This window comes from Anomaloglossus baeobatrachus, chromosome 8 (assembly GCF_048569485.1).
Source record: "Anomaloglossus baeobatrachus isolate aAnoBae1 chromosome 8, aAnoBae1.hap1, whole genome shotgun sequence".
Lineage (NCBI taxonomy): Eukaryota > Metazoa > Chordata > Amphibia > Anura > Aromobatidae > Anomaloglossus > Anomaloglossus baeobatrachus.
The window spans coordinates 74,457,319-74,483,888 of NC_134360.1; the positions used below are offsets into that span (position 1 = coordinate 74,457,319).

At 46.1% G+C, this 26,570-nt stretch overlaps 1 protein-coding gene across 1 annotated transcript in view; it reads right to left on the minus strand.

The window, feature by feature from the left end:
• The window catches only part of LOC142249856 (inositol-pentakisphosphate 2-kinase-like), a 123,993-nt gene extending 97,982 nt beyond the window's left edge, over positions 1-26,011 (minus strand). Inside the window, exon 1 of the mRNA XM_075321793.1 lies at positions 25,744-26,011. Coding sequence (XP_075177908.1) covers positions 25,744-25,824 — 81 coding nt within the window. The 5' untranslated portion in view covers positions 25,825-26,011. The remainder of the gene's footprint in view (positions 1-25,743) is intronic.
• Between the last annotated feature and the right edge of the window lie 559 nt (positions 26,012-26,570).

A 26,570-nucleotide genomic window follows, 5' to 3' on the forward strand; every position in this document is an offset into this window, starting at 1 on the left:
TGTGTGTGTGTGTGTGTGTGTGTGTGTGTGTGTGTGTGTGTGTGTGTGTGTGTGTGTGTGTGTGTTGGGGGGAGGTGTGCACTTCCCATCGTGCTCCATCCCCCATGCAGCGCACTCCCCATAGTGCTCCATCCCCCAGCATTAGCCTCTCTACCCGCAGCATCAGCCTCTCTACCCGCAGCATCAGCCTCTCTACCCGCAGCATCAGCCTCTCTACCCGCAGCATCAGCCTCTCTGTCCCCAGCATCAGCCTCTCTGTCCCCAGCATCAGCCTCTCTGTCCCCAGCATCAGCCTCGCCGTCCCAGCCTTCCCCAGGATCAGCCTCTCTCCTCCCAGCCTCCTCCAGCACGCCATGCTCCTCTGCCGACACTCACAGATCCGATCGCATACACTCACACACACATTGACGATATTGCACATACACGCTCATACTCAACATCCGGAGATACCACATGCTTCTGGCCATGTGATCCTCCGGCAGGTCCTGGAAGGTCACAACAGCACAGTATCGAGGCCGAGAAGCAAGCGATATCGCCGGATGCTGTGAGTGTGTGGATGCGATGTGATGTATGTGTGAGGTGTGTGTGTGCCGGTGTACACTGGTAACTATGATACACATCGGGTAACCAAGGGACCTTAGTTACCTGTTACGAGGGGGACCCGGGGAAGCGTGCCAAGATGGGAAATGGACAGCTTCCGCCGGTCAAGGTCCACTGTGCGGTGTAAGGGACCGCTGCTATGGTCAGGAAAGAGTGAGCGGGTTGCTACTAGTGATCGTCTGGAACGTCACAGACGATCTATGTACACCGGTCCGCCCTAACCCGTGAGGGTTGTATGGCTCGGGGCTTCTCGTACGGTGTACCTGTTGCACGGGGACGCACAGAGGTGCCTACGCACGTGTGCCAGCGGGAGTCACAGGATATGGCACGAGGGCAGCACAGAGGTGCCCACGCACGTGTGCTTTCAATAACCAGGTGAGTCCGGTGGAGACTCGAGGAGCTCACCTGGGACAGGAACACGGCCTGTTGAAGGAGATACTGCCGGAGCAGCAAGGCAGGACCACGGCCTGCAAACCAGGTGCTGCCTGAGCAGCAAGGGCAAAGCCCACGAAAGACAATGACGTCTGTACAGTGGCGTGGCAGCACGCTGCCAGACATCCAAACATAGAAGGACGGTCGCGCACCGCCATGATGGCAGGGGGAGCTTTTAAGGAGGTGTAGCTCCACCCAAGGGCGGGCGCGAGACGGGCGTGACTCAATCAGGGTTCGTGACGTCCTGGCCCAGCCAGTCAGGATTCAGCACATCACCAGCCTCGTCATGGGGCCGTGTGATATCAGTGAGCGAATCAGAAGACGTCACGTGGAGCACATGCTCATCCTCCTGCCTCTGGGTCATAAAGGCGGGATCCCCGGTTTCACAATGTGCAGAGACATGGGAAGTCTTGCTGCTTCCCTGAGCATCTATTCTTTGCACACTGCGCAACTTCCCAGAGCCTCCATGATGCTGAGCAGGAGAGCTCGTGGCAGGCAAGGGATGGGAGACCGCTCCATTCCCTGCAAGGGGAGAACCACTAGGTGTCACCCTTCTGCTGTGTCTCTGATAAGGCAACTCCTGCAGACTGCACAGTCTCCCAGACCTTTGGTGCTGCTGAGCAGTAGGGCTCGTGGCCGACAAGGAATGGGGGACCACCTCATTCCTTGCAACAAGAGAGCCACGACGTGTAACAGTTACCCGATGTGTATAATTGTTACCAGCGTTCACGGCCTCCGTCAAGATCCCAGCATCGCAAGGTTATGTCTGGCGCTGCTGGGATCGTGACGGAGCCGGTGTAGAAGCAAGCGATATCCCAGGATGTTGTGAGTGTGTATGTGATGTGTGTGTGAGAGTGAGTGTGATCTGATGTGTGTGTGTGTACTCACCTGGGAGTCGGAGCTCCGTGTCAGTTGGGCCAGAGCGAGCGTGCATTGCGTGAGGGGGGCGGGGCCTGCAGAGAGCCGGGGCGAGAGGCCAATCCGTGTGGGGGGGCGGGGTCATGGCGAGCCCAGCGGCCAATCAGCTTTGTGTCACCGTAAGGACACAATTTTGGAGCAAGACAGACAGACAGACAGACAGACAGACAGACAGACAGACAGACAGACAGAGGCAATTATATATATAGATATTTATAATAGTAACAATAGGGGACGTTTGATTTATACACACAGAAAACCCCCCCCACCCCCAAGAGATGTATTAGGCGATGTTCATTAATATATGCATACCTCGATTAGAAGGCTTCCTGAGAACGAGTATAAAAGTAATCAGATTAAATATAAGCCCTTCAGTAAAATCCCCGGGCACTAATCATAAGTGGTTTAACTATCTAACTGCAGAATGCTTTGAAATGTAGCCCCTCGGGGATCGCCGGCCCACGGCTGTCAGTTTGGAAGGTGAACAGAAAAACTAGAAAACTCCGTCACATTCCAAATATCTGCCAGACTGGAAATGACAGGGCACCAGACCGTGGAAGATCTTCCTTTTTTTTGGTTGCGAGTTCCATAGACAATGAATAGAGAAACAGCGCGACAACAACTTATTAAAAAAAAAAGTATTTGAGCCATTTTTTTTTTCAGTTTTTCTATAGCTTCCCCAGATCAAAATCTAATAGTACAGGTCATTTTTGATCAGGTGAGAATGTATAGGGTCTTTTATCCCTTTACCACTTAGTGGATTTGACCATGAGTTTGTTAGAATAATGAAAAATAATTAATAATTTGAACTTCTCCTTTAGGCCAGAAAAAGATAGGGGTCTGGGTGATGATATTGAGTGTATCCCGGCTGCCAGGGGAAGAAAGGATTGAGTACACCGAGATCCTTTGTTTCTGTTGAGCCTCATTCAGACATCGGTGTTCCAGTACAGTAATACCATGACTTAGAGTATAATTAATTCTGTGACTAACCTCTTAACTCATTTTGCTCTGGAGTAAATGTGCCCATATTGCCCCCTGGAGTAAATGTGCCCATATTGCCCCCTGGAGTAATGTGCCCATATTGCCCCCTGGAGTAATGTGCCCATATTGCCCCCTGGAGTAATGTGCCCATATTGCCCCCTGGAGTAATGTGCCCATATTGCCCCCTGGAGTAATGTGCCCATATTGCCCCCTGGAGTAATGTGCCCATATTGCCCCCTGGAGTAATGTGCCCATATTGCCCCCTGGAGTAATGTGCCCATATTGCCCCCTGGAGTAATGTGCCCATATTGCCCCCTGGAGTAATGTGCCCATATTGCCCCCTGGAGTAATGTGCCCATATTGCCCCCTGGAGTAATGTGCCCATATTGTCCCCTGGAGTAATGTGCCCATATTGCCCCCTGGAGTAATGTGCCCATATTGTCCCCTGGAGTAATGTGCCCATATTGTCCCCTGGAGTAATGTGCCCATATTGTACCCCATAAGTAATATGCCCATATTGTCCCCTGTAGAGATGAGCCCAATCCTATAATAATGTCCTCATTCCAGTCCCCTTCTTGTCCCCTAATATGCCGTTGTTCACACACACACACACACACACACACACACACAACATTATTCTCACCTGTCCCCTGTTCCTGCAATGTTCTCTCACCTGCTTCTTGCGGACCGAAGGCACATAGACCCCTCGGTGATTGCAGCCGATGCAGGAGCTGCTGGTGCCATAGGCAATTTACTTCAGTTGAATGCTTTGCTGCACTGCAAATAAAGCGCTGACAAGAACAACGGTGGCCCCTGCATCGGCCGCAATCACCAAGGGGTCTATATGCTTGTGGTCCGCAATAAGCAGGTAAAAGAACACAGCGGGAACAGGGGCCAGGTGAGAGTAAATTTTTTGTTGTACCCTCATTCAAGTATAAGCTGAGGGGGAATGGTGGGGGCATTTTAAACATAAAAAAGGTCTGAAAAACTCTGCTTATACTCGAGTATACACGGTAAGTTTAATTCCTTACATCCACTAATGAAATAGTTCTTGGATAAATATAACCCTGCATGTGACCCTGCAAATAATGAATACACTCTTTATGAAAATTCCTTCCTAATATAACTCTGCCTTGCAGCTGATACAATCTGTCAATAAAACACTTTTAAAAAAAAAAATGGTAGCATTGATAAAGAAGTCACATGGTACAACGCGGAAACACAGAGCGCCTTCGTGCCGCGGAGAGGAGCGCGGCGGCCACATCTGCTCTTCTGCAGAATTTCACGCAGAGCTGAAGGGTGTTGCATTACTCCACCCAATGTTTTGGTATTTTTCTTGCCATTGACAAAGGGATGTTCTGTGCTTTAAAATGTAAAAACGCCCAAACCATACGATGCAAATTTTTCAGAAATTTTTCTGTCTAATCAGCACTACCCCCGTCCATAAAGACAATTTTCGTTTTGGCGTCTTTGTTTTTTCCTCCCCTTCTTATCACAGCTATAACTTGTTTATTTTTCAATTGACATAGCCACGATTGTTTGTACAATGAAAAATTATTTACTGAATTTGCAATTGTTAGATCACTTATTCTATAGTATACCACAAAAGTGAGTACACCCCCTCACATTTATGTATATAATTTTATTTAACCTTTATATCTTATATATCGCCCACGTGTAGTTTTTTTTAGGTAGTTTTTAATCCTAATGAATTAATAAGATATATTTTAATTGTTTGATAAAGGTATATGCTGGTACCTTAACGTTAAATCGTGGACCTTCCTGCATTTTCAATCTCTTTTGAACAATTAAATATTTTATTATTTTTTTCATGGGACAGCACTGCAGATCTGACCCTGTGATACAATGTACAGTGTCAGTGTGCAGCTTGTGTAACAGTGCAAGTTTGATGCCCTCTAAATAACTCAACACACAGCCATTAATGTCTAAACTGCTGGAAACAAAAGTGAGTACACAATGGCCAAATTGTACTCAAAAAGTCAATATTTCGCATGGCCACTATAATTTTTCAAGCACTGCCTTGAATCTCTTGGCCATGGAGGTCACTAGAGCTTCACAGGAGCCACTGGATCCTCTTCCATCCTCCATGACGACATCACGGAGCTGGCTGATGTTAGAGACCTTGCGCTCGTCCACCTTCCGTATGAGGAGGCCCTACAGATGCTCCATAGGGTTTATGTCTGGAGACTTGGCCATTCCAGCACTTTACCCTCAGTTTCTTTAGTAAGGCAGTGGTCGTCTTGAAGGTGTGTTTGGGGTCATTATGTTGGAATACTGCCCTGCGGCCCAGTTTCCGACGGGAGGGGATCATGCTCTGCTTCAGTATGTCACAATAAATGTTGGCATTGATTGTTCTCTCAATGAGCTGTAGCTCCCCACAGCCGGCAGCACATATGCAGCCTCAAACCATGGCACTCCCACCACGTCTGACTGTAGGCAGGACACTCGTCTTTGTCCTCCTCACCTGGGTCCTGCCACACACACTAGACACCATGTGAACCAAATAAGTTTATCTTGGTCTCATCAGACCACAGGACATGGTTCCAGTAATCCCGGTCCATAATCTGCTTGGCTTCAGCAAACTGTTTGCGGGATTTCTTATGCAGCATCTTAAGAAAAAGCTTCCTTCTGGGATAGCAGCCATAAAGACCAATTGATGCAGTATGTAGTGTATAATTGAGCACTGACAGGCAGATCTCCCCCACCCCCACCCCTGTAACCTCTGCAGCAATGCTATATTTATTTTGAAAAAACAACCCCTGGATATGCTGCTGAGCATGTGCACTCTTCTTTGATTTACCATGGTGAGGCCTGTTTTGAGTGGCACCTGTCTTGTTAAACCGCTGTATGGTCTTGGCCACTGTGCTGCAGCTCAGTGTCAGGGTGGTGGCAATCTTCTTATAGCCTAGGCCATCTTTGTGTAGAGCAACAAACTTTTTTTTTTTTTTTTTGAGATCCTCAGAGAACTCTTTGCCATGAAGAGCCATGTGGAGCTTCCAGTGACCAGTATGAGAGAGTGTGTGAGAGATAACACGCCTGCTCTCCATTCACACCCAATACCTTGTAACACTAATGAGTCGCATGACGCCGGGGAGGGAAAATGGCTAATTGGTCATAATTTGGTCATCTTCACTTAGGGGTGTACTTACATTTGATGCTAGCAGTTTAGGCATTAATGGCTGTGTGTGGAGTTATTTAGAGGGCACCAAATTTACCCTGTTACAAGCTGTACACTGACTACTTTACATTGTATCTTTACTGTTGTCCCATAAAAAGATATAATAAAATAGTTACAAAAATATGAGGGGTGTATTCACTTTTGTGATATACTGCAATACAAGTGTATTAGAGTATAGAAAAAAAAATGCTGTTACCCTATAAGCCCAGCCATAAGCAGGACCCCAGCTGTCATGACAAGCCCATTAGCATCTATGGATCGCATTATTTCAATGCTATCAGCGATAGACAGCAACATGGTTAAACCGTAATGATCGGAGTTTGCTCTGGTCGCTGCTTTTATAGACAGACTCCGGTAATGTAACACAGTCAGCATCTACCTGGTATAGTCGGGATCACCCGGCTAAGAAGGCTGCGCAAATGAGAAGCGCGCACACGCAGGATTCCAGGAGCGGACGGTGACGTCGCACATGTAAATCCATGATAAGGAAAAGAGGGCAAACTAGACGGGGTGACGAGACGCCCAAGAGGCTAGCCCCTCTGCTCATCTACATAGAGAACATGTAAGTTGTAAAACTTTTTTTATACATTCATATTATACAGTATTAGAACACAGGGATGGGTAGGAAGGGGTTTCTAAGCCAGACATCAGCCTGTTTGTAGGGTACAAGGCATATGAGGACTGACAGGTTCCCTTTAATGATTGCCTGCAGCGTGTAATGCCACTGCTTGTGACTGCCTATCCAAAATATATTTTTTTAGCCACAAGGCAACAGCTTCAAGATAAATAACCGCATTCTCTACACCACCACGGGCCCACAAGATATCAACACCTAGAGGAAAATTAATTGTTCAGATGCATTAATATATTTAAAATCAGAAAGAAGTCTAAACGAGGAGTGGCTCCAAAGCAAAAGACAAGTGTGACCTTTCCAGACACTGGTAAACAAAGTTAGAGTTTTATGCACAGATTTTCCCCATAGACTACATTAGATGGGGCGAATCCACAGGATAAAAAAAATGCACATGACTGTATCAAAATTTTGTTAAACCAAATACCAGGAAGCATCAAAAACAACCAGCAACAATTAAGACGTGACATACCAAAGAGGCAAAAATGCATGTAATGAAGAAGAAGAAAAAAAACAGAGGAATGGGGAAAATAGTTTACTTGAACAAAGACTCCCTCACACTTCCTCATTCACCAATTATTTTATAAAAAAAAAATCCTTCAAGTCCCGACTTAATCCAATGATGTAATGTCCCCCGACGTTCATCCATGTTGTGGGACACGTCACCACTGGATTACATTGGAACTTTAAGGATTTTTTTAAATTAACAAATTAGTGAACGAGGAAGTGTGAGGGAGTCTGATCAAATAAACTATTGTGTGTGTTTGATTTTATTTTAGACTTACTGGTTAGCTGATAGACTCCTCTCCATTACTAACACCAGGGCTTCATGCCAGCAGACAATTCACAGCTGACACAAACCCCAAAAATATTACCGATGGATACCGGACCAGGGCAATCGGGAAGAACCAAAATCCAATCACCTAATGTGATGTGCCACGTCTGGGGTGGCTGCGGGCTGGTATTTTTAGGTTGGGAAGGGTCAAATAACCATGAACCTTCCTAACTTGATCATACCAGCCGGCAGCTGTCTGCTTTACCTTGTTATCAGAAATAGGGGGGACCCTGTGTCTTCCCCCCCCCCCCTGTTATTTAATTCCCTACCCGCATTTGTTTGCAGGTAAGTTGTCCAGCTCTTACCCCTATTTTGATTCCTTTTGCAGCCCCCGCAACCATTTCACAGCACCAAAGTGCGAGTCCCCATGAACTTATATGGGTTCTGGGTTCCGGGGTCAAGCCTGGGTACTAAACCGAATTTTTAACTAAAGTTCCACTGAACCCAAACATCCACGGATCTGCCCAACTCTACACGTGACCTAAAATACTAGGCACAGAAGTGCTACAAGCAATTTGTAGCATCAAAATCTTGCCAAATGCTCATTGTGGGAACATAACCCAAATCATAATTGGATCTGGATGAAGGAAATATTCACACTCAAAAATCTTTGCTATAAATTGTGCAATTAGTTGAAAACAAAATGATGTATCAAGGGTTAATGGAAAGCAAAACAGTCAACCCCCGAAAGTCAAAATCACAGTCAGATCCACATTACCGGTAGGGAGAAGGACAGCAGCAAAACTAAAGACTTGATCACCACGTGGATCCACACTGCAGTGGTGTGCATAAATATTGGATCCCTCTCCGGGGAATTCTGTACAATGATACATACAGATATTCAGTACTGAATATAAACTCAGTAAAAATAGAAGCACTGCACATTGGCAGTCCGGGAGCTTCACGACCCGATTGAGTAATGTGACCATCATAGACCGGCCTGTATACTCTCCACAAGCCGCAGTCAGACGCGCGGATAAATTTAACTAGAACACCTATTTTAGTCCTGTAATTGCTTCACACCTCGACACTTGTGGTGCAGCGACCGTATGAAGAACTGGTGCAAATTAGAAGCATTTACTATAACATAGGCTCTGTTCACATATACGTTCTTCATTTACATTGCTCTGTTCAGGACAGACTTTGCACTAATGGATACTAGTACATTTAGGCAAATCGATTTTGTAATGTTATATGCTGCAATTTGTAGCAAACTATCAGATGTTTTATTAGGGAGATTTAGTGAGAAATCCCACAAAACAGCACCAAATATAGCCCTGTATAAGGTACCTGCGGGTCTAAAGCACAGAGCCTAAAGGACTCAGTGTCTCTCACTGTCCTATACACTCTTTCCATCATCTTTACCTTTTACGCTGCTCTGCTCCCGCAGAGCCATACTGTGACCAACATATGATTGTAGTGTAATTTCTGACTTTCGGCCAAACTCCCAATACAAGTCTACGAGAGCAAGAATGAGTCTCTCATAGACTTGTATTGAGATGCGACTCCGATGCTCTCCATGAAACAGTAGAGGTTTCGGCAGGTCACAAGTCACAGAAGACAGACGGGAGCGACGCTGGAAAGAGATGACTCACAAGTGCCTTATTCTCAAAGCATACTGAGAACACAGCTGGGCCATACTGAGAAACCTGCAGAGACTAAAAGATTCACCATCAATGTGATTAGGTCTCCCTGCTTAATGATCCTTGTACTAACACAAAACTTGACCTCATATGATATATGGCACAAAACTTTGTTTACAATATGCCATCTTACCCCTGAACTTGCGGCACACCCCTGCCAGGCGCGCAATCCACCTACAGCTGGGCACCGCCGCCAGGCGCGCAATCCACCTACAGCTGGGCACTACTGTCAGGAGCGCAATACACCTGCAGCTGGGCACTGCCGTCAGGAGCGCAATACACCTGCAGCTGGGCACCGCCGCCAGGAGCGCAATACACCTCCTGTGGCGCACCACCGCCAGGCGTGCAATACACCTGCAGCTGGGAAGACACAGAAGGATCACACGCAGTGTTTCGGTGCCCATCAGATCCTACTTTCCACAAACAGACAAGCTGACAGTCCTGACAAGCCAATGGAAAAAGCAATGAATACTGGAAAGGGAGGAAAAGGAAATTACAGCACCTACAGTGCTGGCAGGATGTTGAAGAAAAAAAAAAGAAGAGCCTAATTAAAAACCAGACAAAAGTTACAGCATGAGACTCAGAATAATTCCATAATTTTCAACAGGTTTTACATGATAAGACAATGTGTGCAGCCTATTAAGTGTGCATTAGAAATATACCAGAAATGCAATCTGAAGGACAATACTCTTCTACCATCACTACCTTCTGATCCAATCATCCATCATTTTCATTTACAGTTATGTCCGTTTTGAGCGGAAACCCCGATTCCAGCATCCCTCAAATCTGATTGTATTGTTCCATATTCACACCTCTATCTGTCTCAACATCCGCCATCCTCTGAAATATCGCGCCTCATCACGGCCGAGCGTCTCCCACAATTTAAACCTTCAGACACAACCTGAGCACTCATCTCTTCAGCTGACAATCTTGCTTCCAACTTAGTATCTAGCCCCAGCCTGCTCTGTCCCCCCCTACCCCCCATTACCCTGTAGATTTTTAGCCTGTAAGGGCAGGGTCCTCTCCCCCTAAGTGTAAGTATGTCACTGTTAGGTTACTGCATTTTATATATAGGTTATATGCTAAATGCACTTCTGCAAATCATCAAGATCCTCTGCTGGCGGCTCCCTGAACAATTGATGATCAAAAACGTTCTGAGCCGCTGCAGGCCATGGCGTTACATTTAGCACACCAAGGCTGCTCACAGTAGCACCAGCAACACGTGGGCCAACGTTGTATTGTTGAAAACTAGCTCTTGGGACACTCCGGAGAAATGCCTCTTCATGGCGTGGTCTCATCATATTAGAAGAATGGCACATAGACATCCATTGTGTACTGCGAGGGAAATGAGACATCACATACCAAGCCTAAGGCGTCTACACATGCCATCAGAGGAGGTCTGCATCACAATGGGCCATGACCCAGACATCCAGTTACAGGTTTTCTATTGACCTGATGCTACCATTCTCAAAGGCTATCAAGGTGCAGGGTAAGACAGTGATGGAGGCTGGAATGGAGGCCTGTCCTCTTCAGCGATGAATCCCACCATTGTCTTGGATACAGCCATAACCACACCATAAAGAGAACTTCATGATGGAATATGAAAGGCTACAAGATGCTTGTGCTAATTGTGAGTAACTTGTGTGTCCTAAATGGGCCACCAGCACATCTGGGAGATCATTGGTCGGCAAATGTAAAAGGGAGCTGCCAGCAGAGGATCTTGATGATTTGATGTATTTAATGTCTAAGTGCATTTAGTGTGGCAGAACATTCCTCAGATATCCAGTAATAACGTCTCTGATGGCAGCCAGGACGTTTTTCTTCACGTGGTGCTCATACTTGATACCGAAAAAGTCAAGATGTTTTAAAAAATGTTTCAGTTTTCTCAGTTCCATATAAATTAACATGTCTATTAGGCTGGTTTCACACTACGTCTTTTTAACATCCGCTGAAAACGTTTTTTTAGCGGAAGTACGGATCCTGCTTTTACAGCAAATAACGTATGCAAACGCATATGTTATTTTATTAGAAAAAGAGAACAAGAGTTTTTATAGTGCAAATAACAAATTTTTATTCGACAGTGGTGGGGAAACAATCCAAACAGTCATTAAAAACATTAATGACGGTTTGCCCCTACATAGGACATGGTACAAAATTTAAGATGTAAGAGCATGAGGCGTATAAATGGCACGTACTCAGGTGCAGAAATAACCCTTGGGTATTATACCGACAGTCTACAGTGGTCTGCACTTAATGCCAGACTTCAGAATACATATGTATAGGGCATGCAGATATAACACATTCATTTGTACAAAGACACTATATAAAAGCCTTTAGCATGCTACCAGACATTTGAAAGTCATGCTGTCAGACAAAATCACTGTGGTATGGAGTCACAACTGTGATTAAATATAAATTCCCATTAGGAGCCTGCACATATAAATACCAGTGCCTATAACGCCCGGTACCAGTCCAACCAAGTGAGGGGGGGCTCCGCCAATAACTGCAGCCTCTGGAAGACCTACGTACGTTTCGATATTAAAGGTGATTAATCTTCATCAGGGAGGAGGCATGAGGTGACAGCCTTCCCCAGTCACGGGCTTTTAAATGTGCCATTGTGATTGCCGCGGACCCGGAAGTCTCGCTCACGGCAATCACACCTGGGGCCGGACGAAAACACGCGAGATGACGGCCATCACGTCATATTCGCGCATGCGCGGGAGCGGGGACGCGTCACCAAGGCTCCTGCGCATGCGCGCGACGTACAGATGGCCCCAGCTACGCGCGCACGAACGGCACCAGATGCGATCGCACGGAGACAGCCGGACACCGCAGCAATGGTGAGTGTAAACAAATCTCACTGAGCATATAATAATGCGACGACATTCATGAATTTAATGAAAACAAAACCAAATCGTATAAATAAGTCCATCTTTAGTTGTTCGTATAGATCAGGAGAAATGATGAGTCTCACAGGGCAGACGTATGATCATTTTCTAGGTCCTATTGAAAAAGGACATACATAAGTAAATAAGCCCGGACAATAGGGAGGGATGCACATAAATTGAGGCAGATTAAAAACAGTTAAAAAACATAAATAAAATGGACAAAGGATACAGGTGCGAGAGCAAATGGCTATTTCAGAATGAAAAATGGGCAAAAATCAATCTATAGATAGAATGCAAAATACATGTATAACATATATATATTATAATATATGCATAGACATGACCATAAGAGAAACAAATAGTTCCAGGAGGAAAGGCCACACAAAATCTGGGGAATATCATGCCTACAGGAAAGGGGCATAAAACTCACTGATTCATTTAGGCCCTTAGGAGCCAGTGTGTCCAGAGTCACTATCCACTTGGTCTCACACTGCGCCAAGCGTTTTTTAAGATCACCACCTCTGATCCCCCCTGTTACCACATCAATCCCCCTGATCTTCAGCTTCGAGGGGTCACAGGAGTGGTGTGATCTAAAATGCCTGGGCAGTGTTTTGAGTGTTGTCAGGTCCTCCTCCGTCTTGGCCGCAGCAATGTCCCTCACGTGCTCCCTGACCCTAATGCGGAGCTCCCTAGAAGTGAGTCCCACATAGGTCAGGGGGCACGTACATGTCGCAAAATACACCACATGTGTGGTTGCACACGTGATGTAATGTTTGATGTTATAAGTTTTCTGCCCATTAGATGAGCAGAATGTATGACTACGAAGGACATTGCTGCACGCCACACAATGGCCACAGGGAAAACAGCCCTGTGGAGGACCGTGAGAACCAAAAAGGTTAACTCGGGGTGGAACATAGTGACTCTGGACCAAAATGTCCCTCAAATTCCTTGCTCTCCTAGATGTCATGAGAGGATCCTGGGTAAGCACACTAGCCAGAGTTGGATCGGTCATCAACACCGGCCAATGTTTTTTCAAAATCTGGCGTATGGTCTCCCATTCCTGACTGTGTGTTCCAATGAACCGCACTGCGGTATCGCGTTCTGCCGATTTCTTTGGGGCATCAGTAAGTAGTTGCAGCCGGGGGGTCATTTTGGCCCGATTGTAACCCGCCCTGATGCTTCTACCGCTGTACCCCCTCTCACGGAAACGATCCCTGAGGTCAGCCGACTGGGCCTCAAAGCTATCTTTAGAAGAGCAAATTCGCCTCATCCTCAGATATTGTCCGGTGGGAATGGCACGAATTGTTGATGGATTGTGATCAGAAGTAGCATGTAGTAGAGCATTGACGGAAGTCGTCTTCCGAAAGACGTCCGTCTGGATCACTCCTCTCTGATCCACCTTGATCAAGATGTCGAGGAAGTCTATCTTATGTCTACTACTTTTATAAGTGAGCTTGATGTTAAAATCATTGATGTTTAATTGTCTCATGAATACATCCAGCTGCTCAGCTGTACCCTGCCACACAAACAAAACATCGTCTATATATCTAAGCCAACACTGCACATGGGCGCTAAGCCCGGGGCCCTCGTCCGCAAAAACCAGCCTCTCCCAGTAACCCAAGAAGAGGCCTGCGTACGAAGGCGCACAGGCCGCGCCCATAGCAGTGCCGCGTTGCTGTAGATAAAAGATGTCTTTAAAGACGAAGAAGTTGTGTGATAGTGCAAACTCAAGCAGCTCGATGATCAGCTCACTCAATTCGCCATTCTGACCCGACATCTCGAGAAAGAAACGAGCAGCTCGTATTCCGTCCGTATGAGAGATACACGTGTATAAACTCTCAACGTCGGCCGTGACAAGGATCATGTCCTCTTCCAGAGAGATGCCGTCAATGCGCCTGAGGACGTCCGCGGTGTCCCGGACATAAGAGGGTAACGTCTCAACCAAGGTTTTTAAATGATAGTCTATAAATCGACAAATGGGATCACATAAACCCTCTATGCCCGACACAATCGGACGGCCAGGCGGATTGACGGCATCTTTATGGACTTTAGGCAGTATGTAAAATGTTGGGACTCTGGGATGTTTTTTACACAGTCCATCAAACATTTTCTTATTGATCAGGCCAGTATCCAGAGCCCTACGAAGTATCGCAGTAAGCTCAGTGGAAAAAACAGTCAGGGGATTGGAGAGCAATTTCCTATAGGTACTTTTATCCCGGAGCTGTCTAAGAACCTCCTGTTCATACTTGGCACAAGACTGCACCACAATGTTGCCCCCCTTGTCCGCAGGTTTTATCACAATATCGTGAAAACCCTGCAGTTCAATCAAAGCCCTCCTTTGAGAGTGAGTCAAATTGTCCCTTTTCCGATTAGTCGGGATTTTTTTAAAATCCTCACTCACCATTTTGGTAAAGATCTCAATTGCAGGGCTAATAGACAGTGGGGGAAACTTGGTTGACTTAGGTAGGAGGGCATCTGGGAACGTACCTGTTGTCGGGATCTCCTGTTCCTGGAGTAAATCCTCAAGATTGCGTATGGCCTCGCGTTCCACCAAACTGTCGGACCAGTCATTCCGCTTATGGAAAAGTTTTTTTAGAATTAGTTTCCGTGAGAATAAGTTAAGGTCTTTCAAAGTTGAGAAAAGATGGAAAGCATTAGAGGGAGAAAAAGTCAAACCCCGTGAGAGGACCTCCACCTGAGCCCCAGTGAGCACCCGTTGAGATAAATTGAGTACCTGGAGTTTATTCCCTTGACGTTTGTTCTTATTATATGTCACGGGTGGCCGGTTTCGATGTTTGACACGTGCCCCAACGGTATCTCCCAAATCCATGGAGCTCACTGATGCCCCAGAGGAGGAACCACCCGCTGAGGTCATGGATACCAGTGACGAGGATCTTGAACGGGGGTTCTTATTAGCAGTATCTCCCGTGCGTCCTCTGGTTGTATTATTTCTCCATCTATATGCCCTCCGCAGGGTGTAGTCCTGAATGTCCCTATTTAATTTCTTCAATTTGAAAGTCCTAATTTCCTGCTCCCATTTCTCCAACTCCTTATCAATCTCAGCGAAAAAACGGGTAACGACAGTTGGTGTACACGCCTCTGTTAGGTTTTTTTCTAATGCCTCTAATTCTGTTTCAATTGAGGTCAATGAGGTTGAATTGTGGTCCCACAGAAGACCCAGGAAGCCCCGAGAACATGTTTGTGCTAATTCTTCCCATTTTGTTTTAAAAGTTTCATCTTCCAAGGGGAAGGAGGGGAAGACCTGCACACGGAGGCCCCTGGGCACTAAGTCTTTCTCCAAGTACTTGCCCAGAAATGCTTTATTCCACCAAAGTCTGGTGCGTTTCTTAAGTAAATCTTTATATTTGGTCATGATAGCCTCATCAGACTGAATGCCATTGCTCACATCACCTGTGGCCCCACCAGTCCTAAGGACGTCGTCCAACTGTGACTGCCAGGTGCTGTCCCTGGCCCTAAAGGTCATGGCGGCTGGAAATAACTCTGTAATAAACAGAACAAATATGATTAGAGGAGGGATATTCCAAAATACCATAACAAAAGTAGGGGTGGGCCCAGATTTTTCTGGAACCCAGCCCTTTTAGCACAAACTCATTAGCTTATTAGAAAAAGAGAACAAGAGTTTTTATAGTGCAAATAACAAATTTTTATTCGACAGTGGTGGGGAAACAATCCAAACAGTCATTAAAAACATATAAAAACATTAATGACGGTTTGCCCCTACATAGGACATGGTACAAAATTTAAGATGTAAGAGCATGAGGCGTATAAATGGCACGTACTCAGGTGCAGAAATAACCCTTGGGTATTATACCGACAGTCTACAGTGGTCTGCACTTAATGCCAGACTTCAGAATACATATGTATAGGGCATGCAGATATAACACATTCATTTGTACAAAGACACTATATAAAAGCCTTTAGCATGCTACCAGACATTTGAAAGTCATGCTGTCAGACAAAATCACTGTGGTATGGAGTCACAACTGTGATTAAATATAAATTCCCATTAGGAGCCTGCACATATAAATACCAGTGCCTATAACGCCCGGTACCAGTCCAACCAAGTGAGGGGGGGCTCCGCCAATAACTGCAGCCTCTGGAAGACCTACGTACGTTTCGATATTAAAGGTGATTAATCTTCATCAGGGAGGAGGCATGAGGTGACAGCCTTCCCCAGTCACGGGCTTTTAAATGTGCCATTGTGATTGCCGCGGACCCGGAAGTCTCGCTCACGGCAATCACACCTGGGGCCGGACGAAAACACGCGAGATGACGGCCATCACGTCATATTCGCGCATTATATAGTGTCTTTGTACAAATGAATGTGTTATATCTGCATGCCCTATACATATGTATTCTGAAGTCTGGCATTAAGTGCAGACCACTGTAGACTGTCGGTATAATACCCAAGGGTTATTTCTGCACCTGAGTACGTGCCATTTATACGCCTCATGCTCTTACATCTTAAATTTTGTACCATGTCCTATGTAGGGGCAAACCGTCATTAATGTTTTTATATGTTTTTAATGACTGTTTGGATTGTTTCCCCACCACTGTCGAATAAAAATTTGTTATTTGCACTATAAAAACTCTTGTTCTCTTTTTCTAATAAGCTAATGAGTTTGTGCTAAAAGGGCTGGGTTCCAGAAAAATCTGGGCCCACCCCTACTTTTGTTATGGTATTTTGGAATATCCCTCCTCTAAGCATATGTTATTTTGCAGGATCCTGCACTGGATGTTTAGGGGCGGGCATTGGAGTCATGTGATCGGGAGTGAGGGGAACTAGACAGGGAGCCGGCTTCTGACAGCTGCAGACGCTGGTAACCAAGGTAAACATCGGCCTTGGATACCCGATATTTATCTTGGTTACGAGTGTCTGCAGCTGCTAGGAGCCGGGCTGCCTGCACACGTAACCAACGTAAACATCGGGTAACTAAGAGAAGTGGTTACGCGATATTTACCTTGGTTACGAGTGTCCGCAGCTCTCAGGTGGGAGAGAGAGGGAGGAGAGGAAGGGGGAAAGACAGAGATAGAGAGAGAGGGTGAGGGAGGGAGGAGGAGAGAGAGACAGATCACGCGAGACTGGTTCTGGGCATGCTCAGTACTTTCTGGGCATGCTCAGTACAAAAGCAGGATCCTGTCTATCAGCACGCCAGCGTTCACCTGCGTTTGCGTGCGTTATAGTCAGGATCCAGCAATTTGCAGTATTTGGACGGAGCTCAAAAACGCTACAAGTAGCGTTTTTGAAACATGTTAAAAAACTGCAAGTCACTGGATCCTCACTATAACGCACGCAAACGCAGGTGAACGGATGTTAACGCGAGTCCATTGCAAATGCATTGAAATGAAAACGCATTTGCACTGGATCCGCTTGTCCGCTAAAATAACGTTAAGGACGGATGTTAAAAAGACGTAGTGTGAAACCAGCCTTAAGCCTGTGACTTATATAATACTAATACATTTCGTTCTTGGTTTTTCCAGAGCCATATTTAATAAATAAATATAATATATATATTACATACACACATTATATGACAATCCACAAGGTGCTGCAGACAAACAGCACGCTCTATACCCATCATTTTTAGGGCCATTATCACACTGACCAAGTCCACTACCATAGGTTCTTATAAAAATAGTTCCAGGAACATTGCCAAAAAATGCGGCACAGCATTTGATCAGGGCTGAGCTGCGCTCAGTGCCAGGCACAGAAAGGCACCGAATAAGCTCAGACATTAAAAGACACATTCCGGGAATCACTTTTGGGAAAAATGTTGCCAATCCCTTGTCACATGGCAGAATTATCAGATCGTTTAAATATACCCCCATACAAAAAAATCATTACAAGAGGGAGAGCAGAATCACTTTGCCTTTCGTCTTCATACCAAACCGAATATCCTAAAAGAGGGGTGGGGAACCTCCGGCCCGCGGGCCGCGTGCTCGTGCTGTCACTGCGGTCTTGCTGCCGCCGGCCCTTTAAATCCACACACTGCTGTTTGTGCTGCAATGTGTTCTCCCGTCGGCCAGTGCCAATTGTGGGCAGGTCCACAGCAGCCTCACAGCTTCCAGCGTTGTGTCCGCCCCCTGCCCTCCGGAGATCAGTGCCCGCCTTCTCCTTCTGATGCAGTGTGTCCGGCTCCTGCACTCCGGTGATGTGAATGCAATGCTGCTGTGAGTCCAGCGCCGACCCTCTGCTGCTATGTGCCCTGCCCAATGCTTTGTGCCTCCCCACACCAGTTCTGTAAACCTTCTCCCCCAGAGTTGCATGAAACTCTCAGCGCAGTGTGCCCCCCAATGTCCTGTGTGCCGCCCCACACACTCCTGTGTGGCATCTGTGCCCCCAGCCCCGCCTGTGGAGTCTGTGGCCCCAGAACCGCCTGTGGCCCCAGAACCGCCTGTGGCGTCTGTGGCCCCAGAACCGCCTGTGGCGTCTGTGGCCCCAGAACCGCCTGTGGCCCCAGAACCGCCTGTGGCCCCAGAACCGCCTGTGGCCCCAGAACCGCCTGTGGCCCCAGAACCGCCTGTGGCCCCAGAACCGCCTGTGGCGTCTGTGGCCCCAGCCCCATGCCCCCAGTTAATTAATTGCTTCACCCAATATAGCAGGGTCATTTAAACATTGATAATTTTGTGCGGCCCCCGAAGGTTGGTAGAAATTTCCAAATGGCCCCCGACAGAAAAAAGGTTCCCCACCCCTGTCCTAAAATAACACCAAGGGCAAAAGTCCTCATAACACAGGACATACCCATGTGAAGAGCTCATCTGTGACCTCGTCTCCCAGTACTTACCCACCCATAACCTTCGAGATGATCTTCTCTACTCCCCTCTCATCTCTTCCCACCATTGTATCCAAGACTTCTCCCGTGCCTCCTCCATACTTTGGAATGCTCTGCCACAACATATCAGACTCTATCCTACCTTGGAAAGCTTCAAAAGAAACCTGAAGAGCCACCTCTTCTGACAACCTGCAGTAACCCTCAGTCCACCATAGGGTCGCACGACCATCTCTACACTCACCTACTGTATCCTCACCCATCCCCTGTAGACTGTGAGCCCTCGCGGGCAGGCTCCTCTCTCCTCCTGTAGACTGTGAGCCCTCGCGGGCAGGCTCCTCTCTCCTCCTGTAGACTGTGAGCCCTCGCGGGCAGGCTCCTCTCTCCTCCTGTAGACTGTGAGCCCTCGCGGGAAGGCTCCTCTCTCCTCCTGTAGACTGTGAGCCCTCGCAGGCAGGCTCCTCTCTCCTCCTGTAGACTGTGAGCCCTCACGGGCAAGCTCCTCTCTCCTCCTGTACACTGTGAGCCCTCGCGGGCAGGCTCCTCTCTCCTCCTGTACACTGTGAGCCCTCGCGGGCAGGCTCCTCTCTCCTCCTGTACACTGTGAGCCCTCGCGGGCAGGGTCCTCTCTCCTCCTGTACACTGTGAGCCCTCGCGGACAGGCTCTTCTCTCCTCCCGTACCAGTCTGTGCCTCGTTTTGCTTATTATTGTACTTGTCCCAATGATGTATACCCCTTTCACATGTAAAGCGCCATGGAATAAATGGCACCATAATAATAATCTGCTCTCTCCTCACACCAGGAGGTTGGGTGAACCTCCCAGCACTCTAAGCCATATTGCTGGACCTATGTAATGACATGAGAGTCTATCCCATTTTAGGGTGGAGGCCTAAAATAATTATAAAAAAACAAAGTGATCACACATACATGATAAGCAAAAACAACACACAAAGTGTAATTATAACCACCATCCAAAACCACAAGATGCATCTACCATTCTCATCTACAGACTCTGCAATAATGCGGAGGACGATCACTTACTACAAATAAGATGGTGATCAACAAAACCGGCTGCAAATTGTGTAGCAGTGCAAAACAAAAAACACTGCTATAGCATAGAAGATAACAGCATTAAATACTTAGTAAAGGTATGAGCACACAATGTATTTTCCAAGCAAATTCCACCTGGAACCCACCTGAAATAAAGCAAACTGTGCAGCAATGTAAAAACGACATTGCTGTGCACAAGTTCTATCTTCTGTCGGTGTGGTCTGTTGTGCACACCGACAACACACACACTGAAAAAACTCCTGACTGGCACCATGAATATGTAACTTACATATATTGAGGTTTCTATTTATAAACAGTATGTAGTGAAACTTTATCACTTTTGCCTTGTGACTTGGTCTCCATCAGGCTGGAAAAAGCATCGATCACCACCAAGTTGCTCCTGGATGGTTGGGAGAGATTGCTCTTGCGGGAGGTTTACATCTCATTCTCTATTCATGGCAGTGTTCTTAGGAAAAATGGTTACAGCCTCTTCCATGGCTGAAAAGCAATTTCTCACAAGAACTGCCTTGAACAAAGAATCCTCCAAGAGCAACTTCTCTAACGATCCAGGAGCAACATGCTAATGATCAATGCTTTGTCAAGCATGATAGAGACCAAGTCACAAGGCAAAAATGATAACCAAGTCAACCGGTGAACAAAACATTGAAAACAACAGGTAAGACGCTCCTGGTGTTGTCTATTGGTCATGAGTGGCCTGACACAAGGAATGCGACACTTGTAGCCCATGTCCTGGATACGTCTGTGTGTGGTGGCTCTTGACGCACTGACTCCAGCAGCGTCCACTTCTTGTGAATCTCCCCCAAATTTTTGAATGGCCTTTTCTTACAATCTTAACAATCCTATCAAGGCTGCAGTTATCCCGGTTGCTTGTGCACCTTTTTCTACCTCACTTTTTCCTTCCACTCAACTTTCCATTAATATGCTTGGATACAGCACTCTGAACAACCAGCTTCTTTAGCAATGACCTTTTGTGGCTTATCCTCCTTGTGGAGTGGGTCAATGACTGCCTTCTGGACATCTGTCAAGTCAGCAGTCTTCCCCATGATTGTGTAGCCTACTGAACCAGACTAAGGAACCATTTTAAATGCTTAGGAAGCCTTTGTAGGTGTTTTGTCATAATTATTCTAATTTTCTGAGATAATGATTTTTGGGTTTTCATTGGCTGTAAGCCATAATCATCAACATTAACAGAAATAAACATATGAAATAGATCCCTCTGTGTGTAATGACTCTATATAATATATAGGAATAGAACCCTCTGTGTGTAATGATTATATAATATATAGGAATAGATCCCTCTGTGTGTAATGACTGTATATAATATATGTGTTTCCCTTTTTATATTGAATAACAAGTTAACGTTTTGAGGATATTCTAATCTATTGAGATGCACTTGTATGTCCACACACACACTTCAAACATTGAAATTGCAACACCAAGGAGAAATCACAGAGTTATTGATATTATGGAAATCAAAGGCTGTAACTCTTTGGAAAACATTTCCATTTATTAAGTATGAGCGCCACACGCACAAATCCCCTACACTTACACTCCTTTGCTGGTTATTAATTGGACTATCAGCACAGAACGACTGTTCAAACCAAGCACAGGTGCATCATGGTGCGGCCAAACATGTAAATGCACCACTTTGTTTACCATATATTTCCGTCCTCTCCTTTTCTTTAATAGTTCTGGAATCTTAAGAGCGGAGATAGAGAGAATATAAGGAGGTGGGAAATTGTATATAAATGATTAGCCACACCATGATGCACGGAGCGCCTGTACTTGGTTTGAGCAGTCATTCTGCACTGACAGTCCTTTTAATGGTTGTCTGAGCAATGTTCTGCTGCGCTGAATGCACTTGGGTAGACAATCCATCAAGATTCTGCAGAGACTCCGGACTTGTCTCCCATCTGGGACGTCATTGTTTGGTAATTGCAAAGGGAGCTGCCAGCAGTGGATTTTGATGATTTGCCAAAGTGCATTCAGTGTAGCAGAATATTCCTCAGACAATCATTAATAAGATAGGAGCCAAGGCATTTAGTCTGTGGAACGCTCATACTCATACTAAAGGCCAGATGTAGAAGGTTTCCATTGTTCCACCATTTGCAGATCGGTAATATATCTATCCATTCTGTGATTTCCACAATTCTTTTTTTCTTGTTGTTACAATGTTGAGGAGTGAGAACTATATATAAACTATACATACAGTCATAGCCAAGAAATGTTGACACCCTTGAAACTGTTCCAGAAAATGAATTATTTCTCCCAGGCAATTATTGCACTTACATATTTTGTTAGGGTACGTGCCCACGTAGCAGATCTGTGTGCACAAAGCTTTGCATACGCTTATTTCCTTGTTGTGTATTGGAACAATACAGAAAAGGAAGAAATAAGAAGAGAGAAAAGGAAAATTTAAACATAAATTCACACAAAATCCCAAAAATGGGGCAGACAATTGTTGTCCCCCTCAACTTAATATTTGGTTGCACATCCTTTGGAATGAATAACTGCAATCACTTCCTATAATCATCCACAAGCTTCTTACTCCTCTCACCAGGACTCTTCTGTATAAACTGCTCCAGGTTTCTCATATTTGAAGGAGTCTTCTCCCAGCAGCAATTTTAAGATTTCTCCAAGGTGTTCAATGGGGTTTCTATCTGGACTCATTGCTGCCACTTCAGAACTCTCCAGCGTTTTGTATCCATTTCTGGGGGCTTCCTAAAGTGTTTGGGCTCATCGTCCTGCTGGAAGACCCATGACCTAGGACGCAAACCCAGCTTTCTGACACTAGACACTACACACAGTCAAGGCACCTAGTGCCAGAGCTAACAAAACAACCTCAAAACATCCTTGAGCCTCCACCATATGTGACTGTAGGTCCTGTGTTCTTTTCTTTGTAGGCCTCATTGTATTTTGGGTAAACAGTGGAATGATGTGCTTTACTAAAAAGCTCTATCTTGATGTCATCTGTCCCCAAGAAGCTTTCCGATAAGGAATTCAGCTAACTCATACATTTTGGCAAACTGCAGTCTAACTTTCTTAATGTCTCTGTGTCAGCAGTGGGGTCCTCCTGGATCTCCTCCATAGAATTTCATTCAAATGTGGATGGATAGTTTTCACTAACACCGATGCACCCTGAACCTGCAGGAAAGTTTGAATCTCTTTAGAACGTGATTGTGGCGGCTTATCTACCATCCATAGTAGCCTGCAATGCAACCTTTCATCAATTTTTCTCTGCCGTCCTTGTCTAGAACTTCTTGATTATATTGTGCACCATGGATAAAGGAACATCAAGATCTCTGGAGATGGATTTGAAAAGCGGGCTTTACATGCTGCGACATTGCTAGCCGATGGTAGCGATGGCAAGCGTGATAGCACCTGCCCCTATCGTTATGCCAATATGTAGAGATTGCTGCCGTAGCGAACATTATCGCTACGGCAGCGTCACACGTACTTACCTGCTCGGCGACGTCGCTGTGACCGGTGAACCGCCTCCTTTCTAAGGGGGCGGTTCGCTCGGCGTCACTAGGCGGCCGCCCAATCAAAGCGGAGGGGCGGAGATGAGCGGGACGAACATCCTGCCCACCTCCTTCCTTCCTCATTGCTGGCGTGTGGCAGGTAAGGAGAGGTTCCTCGTTCCTGCGCCGTCACACGTAGCGATGTGTGCTGCCGCAGGGACGAGGATCAACTTCATCCCAGCGACAGCAGCGATAATTGGGAGAGGACCCCCATGTCAACGAGGAGCGATTTTGAACGTTTTTGCAACGAGCCAAAATCGCTCCTAGGAGTCACACACGAGATCGCTACAGCGGCCGGATGTGCGCTACAAAATCCGTGGCCCCAACGAGATCGCTGTAGCGAAATCGTAGCGTTTAAAGCCACCCTTAGCGCCAGATTGTTGATATCTTTCCAGCTTCTCTTCTTTCTCTTTATGTTTAGTGTGGCAAACAAACACACATACTTCAAAGATTGAGTCAACTTCTCCCCTTTTGATCTGGTTTTAGGTGTGATTTTCATATTTCTCACCTGTTTCTTGCCACAGGTGAGTTTCAAGGAGCATAACATGCTTGAAACAAAGTTGTTGATCTACAATTTTGAAAAGGTGCCAACAATTTTATTGTGCCCAATTTTGGGGTTTTGTATGTCCAATTTGTCCATTTTTCTCTGATTTTTTTTTGTGTTGTTCCAATACACACAAGGAAATAAACATGTGAATAACAAATTGTGTAATTGCAACACTTTTTCGGAGAAATAATTCATTTTCTGCAACAATTTCAACAGTGCCAACGCTTTTGGTCGTGTGTGTGTGAACACATATACACCCCCCCACCACATACACACTATATACATGAAATATACAGAGCTGATACTAGTCACACACTGTATATTAGGATATAGAACCCTATAGCAGTCTGGGTACGTATAAATAATGACATTATCTGATACAGTGAGTAGTATGCCCCTCATGTAGGACAAGTATACCACAATTCAGCACAAGGAGCACAGGAAGGACATAAGGAGAACGCGCAACTGAACAAGAGGGGAACATTTTTAAAAACTCTAGCCCTATATAAATGTTGTATTTTTCCAATATATTTAGAAATGTCTCACTTCTCATTCAATGAGTACATGCTTACCATGTGTTCCTCCATTACTATATATACACATCACTACTCACACTAGTGACTCAGTATATATCATATACACACTATGTATATACACACAGGAGAGGCATACACTCACCCTTTATAATAGTGGCACACACATTCATACACTGTACGCAGTCACACACACTACACACTGTACACAGTCATACACACTGTATGCAAGCACACACTACACAGTATACACACTTACTGCATAGTCACACACTCACTGTATACATTGCATACACACACTATACATGCTGTATAAACACTATGCACACATACACACACTGCATGCAGTCAATGTATAGACACACATATATATATATATGTCATACACAGACTGTACAGTCATACACACTGTATACCATAGTCCGTGTACACACACTGTATATAGTCATACACACTACACGCAGTGTATGCACACACTTACTGTATATACACTGCATACACACTATACATGCTGTAAAAACACTATATACACACTGTATGCAGTCAATGTATAGACACTGTCATTCACACTGTACACAGTCATATACACTGTACAGTCACACTGTATTAAGTCACACACACACTGTACAGTCAGTGTACACACTATATAGTCACACTCACCGTATACACACTGCATACACACTATATAAACACACTATGCACACACTGTATGCAGTCAATGTATAGACATATATAGTCATACACACTGTACAGTCACATATACAGTCAGTGTACACACTATAGCCACACTGTATAAACACTATACACACTGTATGCAGAGTCAATGTATTGACACACATACAGTCAGTGTACACACACTATAGTCACACACTACACTGTACACACTTACTGTATACACACATACACGCTGTATACAAACTATGCACACTGTATACAGTCACACACACTGTACACATATATACAGCCATACACAGTGTACACACACACTGCAGACATATACACGCTGTATGCACAGTCGATGTATATACATGCATATACACACACACTGTATACACAGCACTAGTACACTGATGTCCATGGTGCGCCGTCATTCTCTGCCCCAGTCGCCGGATCCGTGCCCCCAGGCCCCACGCCCTCCCGCCCGTGCCCTCACCTGTGAGTGGGCCACCACCAGGCTTTTGTTTCCCTCCCCGTGGTAGCTCCATTCATTCTCGTCCATCTTCTCCGCTTCCATCCCCGGAGCTCAGCCCGGGTGAGGGACCGGTGGGTGCAGAGTTCCGGGTCCTCGGGCAGTGGGAGTTGCTCGGCCACGTCAGAGCCCGGGGTCAGGTGCCCGCTGCGCCCGGCATGGACCGCACACCCGGAGTGTCACACTCTGCGCCCCGCTAACGACACAGCCAAAACTACAGCGTTACGTCACGTCGGGCCGCCCCGCTACAGCAAGCCACGCCCACAGAGTGGCTCACTGCTCCCTGATTGGTCTGCGTCCAGGGTTCATGACCACAGAGCGGAAGCGGCAGAGTTCAGTGCGGGCCCGGGAGGCGGCGGCGGAGGAGCGGCAGTACTCGGTGCACGGGGCGACAGGGCAATGCACCGCAAGGAGGCGGCAGTGCGTTGTGCAGGGAGGCGGTGGAGCGGTAGTGCAATGCACCGAAGCAGGGCGTACATAGAAATCATGGAGCCCCATAATAGAATTTCTAATTGCCCCCCCCCTCTTCCCCCAAAAAAAAAAAAATATTCGGCCGGGTCACAGAGGAGCAGTTCGCACGTTCCTATTTTCTCCTATTGAGCACCCATATTCCCCTTTCATTGCAGCCATGGAGTATGATGGCAACAAAAGTGCCCCACAAACATTGTATGATCCTCCAGAGTAAATTCTTCCACAGCACCCTCCACATGCACAGTATGATGGCCTACTGTATCCCGTTTCAACTACCCCAGGAATGAATGGGGACCCCAACACCGTAATATCCCCTCTTG